The sequence below is a fragment of the Papio anubis genome, chromosome 18 (assembly GCF_008728515.1).
Source record: "Papio anubis isolate 15944 chromosome 18, Panubis1.0, whole genome shotgun sequence".
NCBI lineage: Eukaryota > Metazoa > Chordata > Mammalia > Primates > Cercopithecidae > Papio > Papio anubis.
Window position 1 is genome coordinate 4,197,074 of NC_044993.1, and position 12,383 is coordinate 4,209,456.

General features: G+C 50.2%; 2 protein-coding genes across 5 annotated transcripts in view; one reads left to right on the plus strand and one right to left on the minus strand.

Annotated features, from left to right (window-relative positions):
- Positions 1 to 7,728, minus strand: LOC101019045. Of its 3 annotated transcripts, none has more exons than XM_009196987.3 (5): positions 7,561 to 7,728; positions 6,006 to 6,079; positions 1,866 to 2,033; positions 1,123 to 1,254; positions 1 to 251 (listed from the first exon to the last, which is right to left on the minus strand). In XM_009196987.3, the coding sequence occupies exons 2-5, from the start codon at positions 6,076 to 6,078 to the stop codon at positions 115 to 117; spliced, it is 510 nt and encodes a 169-aa protein (XP_009195251.1). In that variant the 5' UTR covers position 6,079; positions 7,561 to 7,728; the 3' UTR covers positions 1 to 114. The 3 variants fall into 3 exon arrangements, with proteins under 3 accessions (XP_009195251.1, XP_031513903.1, XP_017809123.1); XM_031658043.1 differs by lacking the exon at positions 7,561 to 7,728 and adding an exon at positions 7,429 to 7,548; XM_017953634.1 differs by lacking the exon at positions 7,561 to 7,728 and adding an exon at positions 6,948 to 6,966.
- The window catches only part of EMC8 (ER membrane protein complex subunit 8), a 22,485-nt gene continuing 17,812 nt past the window's right edge, over positions 7,711 to 12,383 (plus strand). Inside the window, exon 1 of one of the 2 annotated variants that reach the window (XM_009196988.4) lies at positions 7,711 to 8,247. In XM_009196988.4, coding sequence (XP_009195252.1) covers positions 8,017 to 8,247 — 231 coding nt within the window. In that variant the 5' untranslated portion in view covers positions 7,711 to 8,016. The remainder of the gene's footprint in view (positions 8,248 to 12,383) is intronic. The other variant, XM_003917266.5, reaches the window with a different exon arrangement.

Here is a 12,383-nt window from a genome sequence, read left to right on the forward strand (position 1 = left end):
TTTCAGGTAAACTGGTCATTTTATTAGCAGTAGTACTGTTTGGCATAACAGGTTTCCAGTAAATAGGCATGGAGTTGCATGGAGGTGACAGAGGCAGGCGCAGGCCAGCTTCACTCACTTCTTCCACTCGTTCTTTTCGTAGTCCCACTTGGAGGCTAAGCCCTGGATGGGGTTCACCTTCATGTCCAGCATCCTCTTGGTCTGCATGGCCACCCACTCTTTGTCAAAGGTTTGCGGGAGGGGGCCGTACACTACGGTGGGAGACAGGTTATGGGCAAGGTGTCAACAGGTTGTTTCTACGCCAAACCCTTACACACATTAAATCCTCCCAACATACCAGCCACTAGATCAGCAGAGCCACCTACCACTCAACACCCGCTCAAACACACGGTTTCTGACAACTGGCAACCATTGACATTTTTAAATTATCCCTTTGTTTGTAAAAAGGTAGCAACAAAACAAGCTAAAAGCAGAAGGTCCTCTCTAAAGGCGATGGATAACAAGATCTAACAAACAGAGCCCGAGGTGACCTGGAAGATCAAATCGATTCGGGTCTGTTATTAACCCACATCCACATTCAAACCAAAAGTACGAGAATATACCTATTCAGAATGCAAAAATGCCTGTTCTGCCTGGACAGAGAGAACCTCGGGGAAGAGCTGCTACCACGAGCAAGCAACTCAGCAATGTCCACACCCCAGCGGTCAGGTCGGGACCCCCAGATGCCGGCTGCTGAGATGCGGTCCTCACAGCAGTCGAGACAGTCATTAAAGGAGTCCCCTTCTCCGTGCTCGAACCTTCACGAGGTCATCTTTTGCTAAGTGACTGGTGAGCACATAAACCGCTACTGAAAACATGGTGCGCTGTCCAAAGTAGTCAAGGTATTTCACCACCCAACACGCATAGTCAACTCTGAATAATCAGATGCTGGCTTATAAACTAACCTCCCACCACTTCAGTTCTCCAGGTCACCAAGGCCTGGAGAACAATCCTGAGATGCACTCTGGAATGGAGTCCCTATCTCATGGCCTCAAGGTGTGGAGGTCCCCCACAGCCCACCACTGGGCACTGCAGGCTGGAGCCCCAGTCCAGGCGCCCATGCCTTCCTCCCTCTCTACTCACCATAGCGCTTCTCCCACATGATAATGAGCGCGGTGATGCCGAAGAAGAACATGGCAGTGCCCACAACCGTCTTCCACTCATTCGAGCGCCTGTTCATCTCAGCAAAGCTCTCCTTGAACTTAATGCGATACACTGGGGGCAGAGAGGACAGCCGTTTACAGGCACAAAGGTCAGCAGCTCCCTCCTCTGCAATGTTCAACCACTTCTCCCCAAAACCACACTTGTGAGGGAGGAAACACAGAGCTGAAGGATACACCAACCCGGGCCACATCTTGGGCATGCACATACGTGCGCACACGTGCCCAGGCAGGCATGTGACGGGGAAAGGAAGGAAGAAAATATATGGAGTTTGCTTTAGGTGGAAATTAAAACTGCAAAATTGTTTCTTACTTGAATTACAGTGTTAGGGTCTATTTAATCTCATTATTTTAATGCCCCTTTCACACCAAACAGTATGCATTTTGCTGAGTTTCTTTCAATAATTTACAGTAAACAATGTCTTACCCAGCAGATATGCTGAGAGGCTACCTCCACTCAGCACAGAGAAGGGGGCCTAGCAAAAGATCCCATCAGCTGGCAGAGCACAAAAACTGGGGCCCTGGGACAGTGACCCCGAAACCGAGCAGAGCAGCCCTCCTGTGCAAGACTGTTCTCTAGACAGTAGGCCCAGAAGTGAGCAGAGGCTCTCACACACACACTTCCCAGAGCTGCTGGGCGCGCCTGTGAGTTCCCTCAATACCCACACTCGACTTTCTCATCCATGGAGAGGCTGCTCCAGGACGCCTTCTCCTTCTCCTTCAAGGCCTTCTGGCTGGCAGACAGGTGCTTGACATGGGCCACGTCCGGCAAGGGATAGTCACGCCGATCCACATAAGCTGGGAGCGTAAAGTCTTCGCTCTTCACAACACTTTCTGAAAAACACATTGAATACATCTTTGAAAATCCATGTAGGTTGAGAGTCACGCACAAGGTGATACTTCTAAAAACCGAAACACACACACGTGTGCACACCTTGAAACCCTGGGTCATCTCAGGGGGTCACAGCCACTGTTTAAACAGCTGCAGGAGTGTGGTGGAGGCAGAACAGAAGCACTTTTCATCACAGCCAACAAAAACCCACCGGGGCAACTACTAATGAATCCTGGGACCAAGGTGCCCAGAGGCAGCACTTCCTATATTAACAGTTACCTACAGGGCCAGGCGCGGTGGCTCATGCCTGTAATCCTAGCACTTTGGGAGGCCGAGGCTGGCGGATCATGAGGTCAGGAGATCAAGACCATCCTGGCTAATATGGTGAAACCCTGTCTCTACTAAAAATACAAAAAATTAGCCGGGCGTGGTGGCACACACCTATAGTCCCAGCTACTCGGAAGGCTGAGGCAGAAGAATTGCTTGAACCCAGGAGGCAGAGGTTGCAGTGAGCTGAGATCGCACCGCTGCACTCCAGCCTGGCGACAGAGCGAGACTTCATTTCAAAATAAAAAATAAAAAATAATAATAAAAACAAAAAACAGCTACCTGCAGACGTGGGCCAAGGCCTTCAGGGCTCCCTGAACAGGAGACTGGACAAAATGAAAGCCTATCTGCAAGGGACTCAAACTAATGAGGAAGAACAAAAACAATAAAACACTGAAAGCGTTTCAAGTTCAAAAACAAAGACACGTGAAATGATAACCACGACAGCACCGTTCCAGGGAACCTGTGTCCAACCAGGACTGAGTGAGAAATCGTGCTAGCTCTTAGGAATGAGAATCATGCAGCCATTCATTCAAAACATATTTACCAAGCACCCTCTACAGGCAAGGCAGGGTTCTAGAGATGTGGGATCATCAGTGAACAAATCATTCCTGCCTAGTGGCACTTACAGTTCTAAAAGTGGAGAACAAACAATAAACATAACAAATGTGCAAATCACATGTTTGGAAAAAGTACTCTGGAGAAAGAGTAGAGCAGGAGGTCATCAGGAATGTGTGGATGGCAGGAAACAAGGGGCAACGTCCACAGGATGAGGCCGACCTAGGAGCCCGAATGCAGAGGGAGCGTGCACTCAGGAGTCACAGAGCACGGGCAATATCGTGCGCTTCTCCTTTCTGGAAATCATGTGCACATACTCACATACACGCAATGAAACACACAAAACTAACAAGGCAAGCCACAAACTATTACACGTAGGAGGCAGGAAGATCTGAGTGAGGATTTCTGCTCTATCTGCTTCTGATATTTTAGTGCCTTCAAAGCAACAGGTATCATGAGGGAAAAAGTTCAGAAATCAGAAAGGTAAGGAATAGCTTGGTTGTATTGAGAGTCATCCCACTGTTAGAAGCTGTTTCTCCAATTCTGTCCTACATCTGCAAGAACTCTTTGTGTTACACACTAGTCTGGAGGTACAATGCCCACAACAATGCTTTAACTCCATTAGCTCAGTCCCAGGGACTAAAATCTCCCAAATCATGTGAACAGTAAATCAACATTCAGCTTTAAGCAAAGTCATATATAGAGTTCTCTACACGTTTATCTTAGCCATGCAAATGACTAGTGTACTTACAAACTTATACTTGACACCTCATCCCAAAACTGAGGTGGGATTTGAGGGACATGAGGTGGAAATGGCCTGAATTACTTTCTAATTTTAAAACCCTAATTCTATGAAAATGATGAGTGAACTATAAAGAACAGTTGTATACTGAATATTTTTATCAAGTTCAGCACCCCCTAGAGGTTTCTAAAGTTTAAAACAGCTTACACGAGAGTTATTAAAAATAAATGTAAATATGGGTGAGGAGAATGTTCTAGAATCGACTGTGCTGCTAATGACAAAACTCATATGAATATACTAAAAACCACTGGAGCATACACTTTAAATGGGTGACTGTTATATGAATTACATCTTGTAAAGCTGTTGTAAATACCATGACAAGGAGACTGGGGGGTAGGAAAGCTATTATAAGGATGTAAACCTTCAAAACCTTGGTGCATGCAAACCTTAAAATTGCATCTTCCAGAATAATGACCAATTCATGGTTTCAGGGCTTCTTCAGAGCTTCAGGCCTGGTCCCCCAGCAATTAAGGGAAAAGCAATGGTTAATATACCAACCATTCTTCTAAAGAGAGAGAAAAACAGACTCCAGATTCTAATGAATGTTTGTCACTGCTTCAACATGGACGGATTTCTGCTGAGCCTCTCCTGGGGAGATGTGGTATATCTGGGCGCCCCTCACTCAGGTGCATCACCACGCAAATATCCCAACTGACTTCAGTGACAGCTGATGGTATTCTAGACTGCTTTAACATCTTAGGTTGAGAACAGTTTCATGTATTATTCATGTGTGACTTACATAAGTTAAAAGTTAACAGACGCCAGGCGCGGTGGCTCAAGCCTGTAATCCCAGCACTTTGGGAGGCCGAGACGGGCGGATCACGAGGTCAGGAGATCAAGGCCATTCTGGCTAACACAGTGAAACCCCGTCTCTACTAAAAAATACAAAAAACTAGACGGGCGAGTTGGCGGGCACCTGTAGTCCCAGCTACTCGGGAGGCTGAGGCAGGAGAATGGCGTGAACCCGGGAGGCGGGGCTTGCAGTGAGCTGAGATCGCGCCACTGCACTCCAGCCTGGGCGACAGAGCGAGACTCTGTCTCAAAAAAAAAAAAAAAGAAAAGAAGAAAAAAAAAAAGTTAACAGTCAAGACTTGTCTAAGAGCCTGCAGTTCGTCTTCATCTGCCTCCTGTGTGCTGGAGATACGGCAACGAGTAAGATAGGCAGGGTCCCCGGCCTCAAAAGGCTTACACTCTAACAGGCTGAGACAGCGATACTCAAATAGACATGCATTCATGAGGCATCCAGTGTTATAAGGAAAAGCACAGCAAGGTGAAGTGACAGGGAGCTTCCTGACAAAGGGTGGTCAGGAGAGGCTGTTCTAAAAGCACATTTGTATTGAGGGTGAATGATTAGACAGAAGTGGCCATCCACAACTCAGGGCTCTACGGGAGGAATGGAGTAAGGCCAGGGGGCTGGGGCAGTGAGCAAGTGGGGAGGGGTGGTTCTGATGGTGGTTTTTGGTTTTCGAGCACAATAGTCAGTAATGAGATCAGAAAGGCAGGCAAGACCAGCTCTAACCAGGCAGGGTGCACACTCTACAGAGTCTACATGGAGAGTTTCTTCCAAAGCCTTCCCTGAACCCCACATCGGGCTAAATGTTTCTACCCAGGAGCCATCTCTTAATAAAACACTGTCTTCATCCATCTGTCCCTCTTCAGATTGCAAACAGCCTCCTGGAAAGAGTGTGTATTTCATCTTCTTTTTCTTCTCGGTGTCTAACAGTGTCTGGTATAAAGTAGATAGATGCCAGATACATGTAAAACTAAATGTGCTGTATGCCAGACACAGAACTAAGCTCTGTCCATACACTTCAGGTGAGCAAAGAGATTCCTAAGCTTCAGTAGCTAGTCCTTGACAGAAATGAGATGAAAACCCAGCTCAGGCTATGAAGTCCAGGCTCCTTCGTTTCCATTGTTTCTATAATGTAAACAGACGTGATGCAAATGGTTGGGAGTTGTGGGGGCAAGGTGGGGAGGAAGGTCATTAAGGTTAGTTTTGGTGCAGAAGATCTTTTGAAAGGGGTAGATCTTGAAGCTTAAAAAAGGGGAAAGGAAGGGAAGGGTAAGGGGGGAAATATCGGTATCACCAAAGATCCAGAAAAGATTCAATTTGATTCCTAAACACTTCTTAATCTAAAACCGGGCCCTGTGAGAATATTTGTATCTCCCCTAAAGACCCTCAAGAGCCAAACCAAGGTCTTTAAAACTCCAGCACAAGGCCTTATACACAGCAGGAGCAAAATGAAATTAGCTCAGCCTATTCAAAAGTAAGAAAAGTCACACTTACCATGTGCTCGTACACACACAGAGGTGGAAATTGCTCGCTTGCCAACTAGGCTAAATACCCTGGTAGCCAACATTCTGAAAGATAAAAATGTACACCTTCTCTATGAATAAGGGCAAACAGCAAGGAATGAGTCTTCTTTTTGCCCCAGAGCATTCTGGAATTAAATTATTTTAGTTGCTTCTCCCCAACGCAAATGATCCATTCTTTATTACTGTCTTTGAATTCACAAAATAACCTAGGATGAGGTTTTTCTTAGTAGTTCGCATGCTTTTAAGGAGCATTTTATAATGAATTATAAAACTGCCATAATGTATACGAGCTTCAGGTAATTAACAGAACATTGGTCTTTTTAAAAAAAACAAGGAAAGGCCAGGCGCAGTGGCTCACGCTGGTAATCCCAGCACTTTGGGAGGCCGAGGAGGGCGGATCACCTGAGGTCAGGGGTTCGAGACCAACCTGGCCAACATGGTGAAATCCTGTCTCTACTAAAAATACAAAAATTAGCCAAGCATGGTAGTGGACGCCTGTAATGCCAGCTACTTGGGAGGCTGAGGTAGGAGAATCGCTTGAACCCGGGAGGTAGAGATTACAGTGAGCCGAGATCGCGCCACTGCATCCCAGCCTGGGCAACGACAGCAAGACTTCGTCTCAAACAAACAAAAAAAGGCAAGAAGAAAAAACGTTAACAAGGCGACAGTGAGAAAGTTAGAGATCATTAAAGCACTGTGCTGCCGTTACAGGCTCCATTCTTCAGGGGGCGGTGGGGGGAGGTAACAGCTCACAGGGATGGTGGCACGCATCACATTCAACTGAGTATTTGCTTAAAACCTAATACCGCATATACACAGACTAGAAGGGGAAATTGGAGAAGGCTGCCAACACAGCCCCGGTCAATTTCCAATCCCTGAGGAGAGCGGAAAACCTGGTAGACCCCCGCCTCACCCCGGTCCTCCACGATTCAGGTCCATCTACTCTACACCGCCCCCTTTAAATCGACCCTTCGGAGGAATGGTGAGGGTGATGTGGGAAAATATCCTCCTCGGGGCAGAATAAACAAGCATGACGTCAGGGCTGAACGCCCGCGTCTAACTTCTCTCCTTGGGCCTAGCCTATGCGTGAGCAAACAACTGGAAACAACTGGCGCCCTCCGGGCTAGGAAGCCGAGCGCCGCCCGGGAGCCCCGCAAAACCCGGGAGGGGTTGCAGGGACCTTTGAAGGAGCAAGGGCGGAGGATGCAGGTACAGAGCGCGGGCCCGCCTCCCCACAGCCCGCGCCCTCGGCCAGCGGGCGCTCCCAAGGTCAGTGCCCGAGGCCGGCCCGCAGCCGCCGCGCGACTGGCGAAGACGGACCGGGCGCTTCGGGACGGCCCTCCGAGCCTGGAGCCACGGAGGCCGGAGTCCCCGCGGGCCGGCCTCAATGTCACCTGGCTCCGAGGCCCATTCAGTGCTTCCTGCGGAAGCCGGGCGGCCACGTTGCGGGCGTGCAGACTCGACGGCTCCCGGCCCCCCGACACGGCCCGGCCTTGCGGCCCCGCACCGGCCACCTCCTGCCTCACCTGCCGCCACTGCCCGCCGCGACCGCCCTCTACGCCCGGTGTCCTGCGACCGGAAGAGAGCAAGGCCGCGCCGCGGAGCACCACGGGATCGAGGAAGACTCCGCCTGCACCCGGCCGCGCGGAGGTCACCGTGGAGCGGAAAAGGGTAGCGCTGAGAACGTCGTAAAATGCCGGGCCGGGCTGCTTTCCGGCAGGCGTTGGAGAGGCCGCTTTCCGGCGGCGCCGGGCGAGAAGCGCGAGTGGGATCTGGGGCTGCGGCTTCCCAGAGGCGCGAGTCGCTTTTCGAGGAGCCGAGGCACGAACGGGGCCGGGCCTGAGGGGCCCCCCACCAGCCCGCGGCCGTGCCATCAATCACCGCCGACTCGTCCCGCTTCTCGGCTGAGGCGCCGTGCGGCCGGGCAGCGGGTCCAGGCCTCAGCCGCGCGCCCAGGGGCCTCGGGGCCCTCCCGGGTCAGCATGCCCGGGGTGAAGCTGACCACCCAGGCCTACTGCAAGATGGTGCTGCACGGCGCCAAGTACCCGCACTGCGCCGTCAACGGGCTCCTGGTGGCCGAGAAGCAGAAGCCGCGTAAGGAGCACCTCCCCCTGGGCGGCCCGGGCGCCCACCACACCCTCTTCGTGGACTGCATCCCCCTCTTCCACGGCACCCTGGCCCTCGCCCCCATGCTGGAGGTGGCCCTCACCCTGGTAAGCGCGGAAAGGGCCCCTTCCCCGCCCTTGCAGGCAGCCTGGCCTCCCCTCAGTCAGCAGAGAGGCAGCTGGCTCAGCTGGCTCAGCGGTCGCCCTCCAGCAGGCTCCTAGGACCCGCTCCCTAGGGTCGCCATGGCCAGGAATGGGGTGATCCACGATGGCGCTTGGGTCTTGGCGCTGAATAAATAGCGTCTCGTAGTAGCAGCGACTTTAACCGTCGTGGATGCTTTTAGAGGCGCTTTAAGGCGACGAGTTATACGTTAGTTTCCTGAAATCAGTAGCTTTTGTAGAAACAAGTCATCGTTAATTTGGTTTCGAGAAGGATTCGACAAGAGTTTCCATTGAGGATTTCGAGTTGCAGGAAGTTTTCACGTTGTTGGAACATTAATCGCTAGCATTTGGTTCTTCGCACCTTCACAGAGCCGATTCCTTATCTGGCAAAGTGTAAATGCTGTGGTTCTTTGGCTGTCGGTACTCGGGCACCCCGGAGCTCGGACGCTTGTAGAAAGGTAGAGTTGCCAGATCAGAGCTGTGTCTTCCCGTGATGCATGTCAGGCCTCGCTCCCCTTGAATGTGCCTGAGCTTGTGTAAGGAGAATTTGTTCCCGTTAGTGGTTAACAACTTACCTAGAATGCTTCCATGGCTTTTAAAAGCTAGAGAATTTCTGTGGGGCCGGGCGCGGTGGCTCACGCCTGTAATCCCAACACTTCAGTAGGCTGAGGCAGGCGGATCACCTGAGGTCGGGATTTGAGACCATTCTGACCAACATGGTGAAACCCCGTCTCTACCAAAAATACAAAAATTAGCCGGGCGTGGTGGCGGGCACCTGTAATCCCAGCTACTCGGGAGGCTGAGGCAATAGAATCGCTAGAACCCAGGAGGCAGAGGTTGCAGTGAGCCAAGATCCCGCCACTGCACTCCAGCCTGGGCAACAGAGCAAGACTCCGTCTCAAAGAGAAAAAAAAAAGAATTTCTGTGAAATTAAACAGCAGAGCAGACGATCTGTCCCATACACTTTTATGTTTTTGTTTGCAATGACAGTTTTATTGAAGTGCAGTGGGAAAAAGATGTAGCATGCAGGTAGACTAGTTGGTAATTGAATTTTAGACAGTAGCTTTTCAGTTACTGTGATGAATGAAGGGAAAAAGACCATCTATAAATTCTATCGAGTTGTTAAAACCTGAAGGAAAAGTAAACTGTAGCCTCAGACCTACATACTTGAACTGAGATGCTGTTTGTTTTTCATTTAAAAATATACTGTGATGCCAAAAAATAGTAGCTAATTCATGTAAGAAGTAGCTAAGCTTGAGAAGGTGTAAATAGAATTTCTTTATCTGTGTCCCCGCCACCAAGTAAAACGAAACCATTTCATAATCTGCCATTTCATAACTTACCTAATTATGACACCCAAGTCAGTTGTGGGCAAGCAAGAAGTATCTTTGGGCAAACAGTCCTGGTGTAAGGTTACTGGGCACATCTTTGAGTGCTGTTGAAGTTAAACTTCATATCATTTCCGGGTAGGATTCAGATGATTATAATACTTGGGTGATATTTATAAAACCAAGTATTTTAGCTCTTGAAGAAATGTGCTGTCAGTACTGAAACACCACTGGGGGGTGTGTGTGTATGTTTTAATCCAGGTCTTTCCAACCATCTTTTTGTTTTTTTGAGATGGAGTTTCGCTCTTGTCACTCAGCCTGGAGTGCAGTGGCATGATCTCGGCTCACTGCAACCTTCACCTCCCAGGTTCAGGTGATTCTCCTGCCTCAGCCTCCCGGGTAGCTGGGAATACGGGCACCCACCACCACACCCAGCTAATTTTTGTATTTTTAGTAGAGATGGTGTTTCACCATGTTGACCAGGCTGGTCTTGAACTCCTTACCTCAGGTAATACATCCGCCTCCACATCCCAAAGTGCTGGGATTCCAGGCATGAGCCACTGCGCCCAGCCTTTCTAACATCTTAATTGTTCTGTTATCAAGAGAATTATTGGATCTGTGAAATGCGTTGACTTGCAGGGAGCTAGATTCATCAGTAGCATTTATGCAGGATTATTCACTTTTCTAATAAATGTTTTTGAGTGTCTGCTTTGCGCCAGGCCTGTGCTGAGGAGGGATATGGCTGTGGGTGAAACACAGCACCTGCTTAGCACTTGAAGGTGCAGCAAGCCAACAGGCACAGTACCTGAACCTCACAGGCGGAACTTAGTAAAAAAGCAGCAAGGGATTTGAGAGAAGTCAGCCAGCCTAGGCTTGGGCAATCAGGGCAGTCAGGTTGCCCAGAGAAAGGGTCATGCAAGTAGTGGGCCAGCCCTTGACCCTCAGGAGATGGGGGATGGAGGGAGAGTATTCAGGGTACCAGCATGTGCGAAGAGCAGGAGAAAATAGCGGGCGGAAGAGGAGAGCGGGTAGGGGAGTTTGGAGAGAGCAATAGGATGGAGTGTAAAGGGGCAGTGGGCAGAGAGAGTTGAGTGGTGGACAGGTTGCTTTGTAGTGACCTTGTAGATCATGCAGAGGCATTTGGGCACCATCCTGAGGACAGATGGAAGCCACTGGAGGAGAGTTGCATGATCAGATCTGTGCCTTCAAGTGATGGCCCCAGCCTTTAGCAGAGAGGATGCTGGAGACAGGAGTACACCCTACACCCAAGACTAGAGGCAGGGAAGCGGCAGAACTGAGTGCGGCTTGGGAACGGAGAAGGGGACAGAAGAAAGGGCAAGCGGGAGAATCCACAGGTCTTGGTGACTAATCGTGCATGGACCTAGGGGAAAAAGAAGTGAGGGTGATACCTAGGTTTCTAGCTTGTGCGCTGGGACAATGGTGCGGTGGTGCCATTTGTTGAAGGAAGAGGCAGAGAAACAGGTCTGGGAGGGGGTGATTACTTCTGATTGGGGTATGTTAAGTTTGAGATGTTCAAATGAAGAAGTCCTAGGTTGAAAGGTGAAGAATGGGTCTGGGTTCAGAGACCAGAGATGTAGATTGAGAACCAGCGGTGTGCCAATGACTTCTGAGGCCATGAGAGCAGGTCATAGCGCTTGGGGACTGCATAGGGAGAAGCTCTCCAACTTCATGTTTCCTCTGCTCTCACCGCCAACAGTCAACACAGAAGAAGACTTTCCCACACACCAAGCAGCGGGCACCAGCTAGGTGTCCCCGCATTCTGTTCTGACACTACCTACCTGGAGATAGTGTCAGAGCCCACAGGTTGAGGGCTCAGCAGCAAGTCTGGGCTCTGGAACTTCTGACCCACCAGCTTCAAGGTGGGATTTCCTTGGCCTTCTGTTTGGATTTGATTAATTTGCTGGAGCAACTCACAGAGCTCAGGGAAACCCTTATGTTTATCGGTTTATTATACAGGACGCTGCAAAGGATACAGATGAAGAGACACGTAGGGCAAGGTATGGGGAAGGGGCAAGGAAGCTCCCCGCCCTCTTGGGTTTTTATGGGAGCTTCATGACATCAGCATTCCTTCCCCCTGGGTCTAGCGGGGGACACTTTCCTGGAGGGTCTTAAGACCCACCGTCAGCAAGACTGAGAGGGGAGGAATGGAGTGGAAGGAGGGCAGGAGAAGGTGGGGTCCTAGTACCCCTGAGGCTCACACCCCTGGCATTCTAACAAGACTAACCAGGGCCGTGAGGAGCCAGGAACGGGCAGGAAAACCAGTATCTCTCATCACACCCCAGGAACGTGGTGTGGGGACACTCTGGCTTTTATGGGTTGAGTGGAGGAGGAGTCACAGAGCAAATAAGGACCAGCCCAGGGGTGGGAGAAGAAGGTGTGGCTGCTAGCCATGTAAAATCCTGTCAGAAACTTCTAGGAGCTTCTTGAAGACAAACTTGAACCTCACTTGGAATGTCAGATACCGCTTATTCTTCTCATTCTTAAGTAACCTTGACAGAGTTGAACACTTCTGTTCCGACTATGGGATATGAATGCAGTACTTGACAGAGTTAAACCCAGGACCTGTAAACAACTGCATTCAAGTCACCTGTACATGAATTTTCCCCGGGGAGCAGGGCTGCCTCCCATACCACTTACCAGGGAGGGAAGATGCCCAGAGGGGACCTTGACTGCCTGCTGCCTGAGCGTGAGAGGGCACCGGGCACCGCAGGGGCCCGCTCTGACCTTGTTCCC

What these genes read in the sequence shown, in the direction of transcription:
- LOC101019045 (XM_031658043.1), bottom strand. An exon ending in TGTGTGTGTACGAGCACATG is followed by an intron (nt 2,034 to 6,005) that starts GTAAGTGTGACT and finishes TGTGTTTTTCAG; the next exon opens with AAAGTGTTGTGAAGAGCGAA. An exon ending in CATGGATGAGAAAGTCGAGT is followed by an intron (nt 1,255 to 1,865) that starts GTGGGTATTGAG and finishes CTCTGCCCCCAG; the next exon opens with TGTATCGCATTAAGTTCAAG.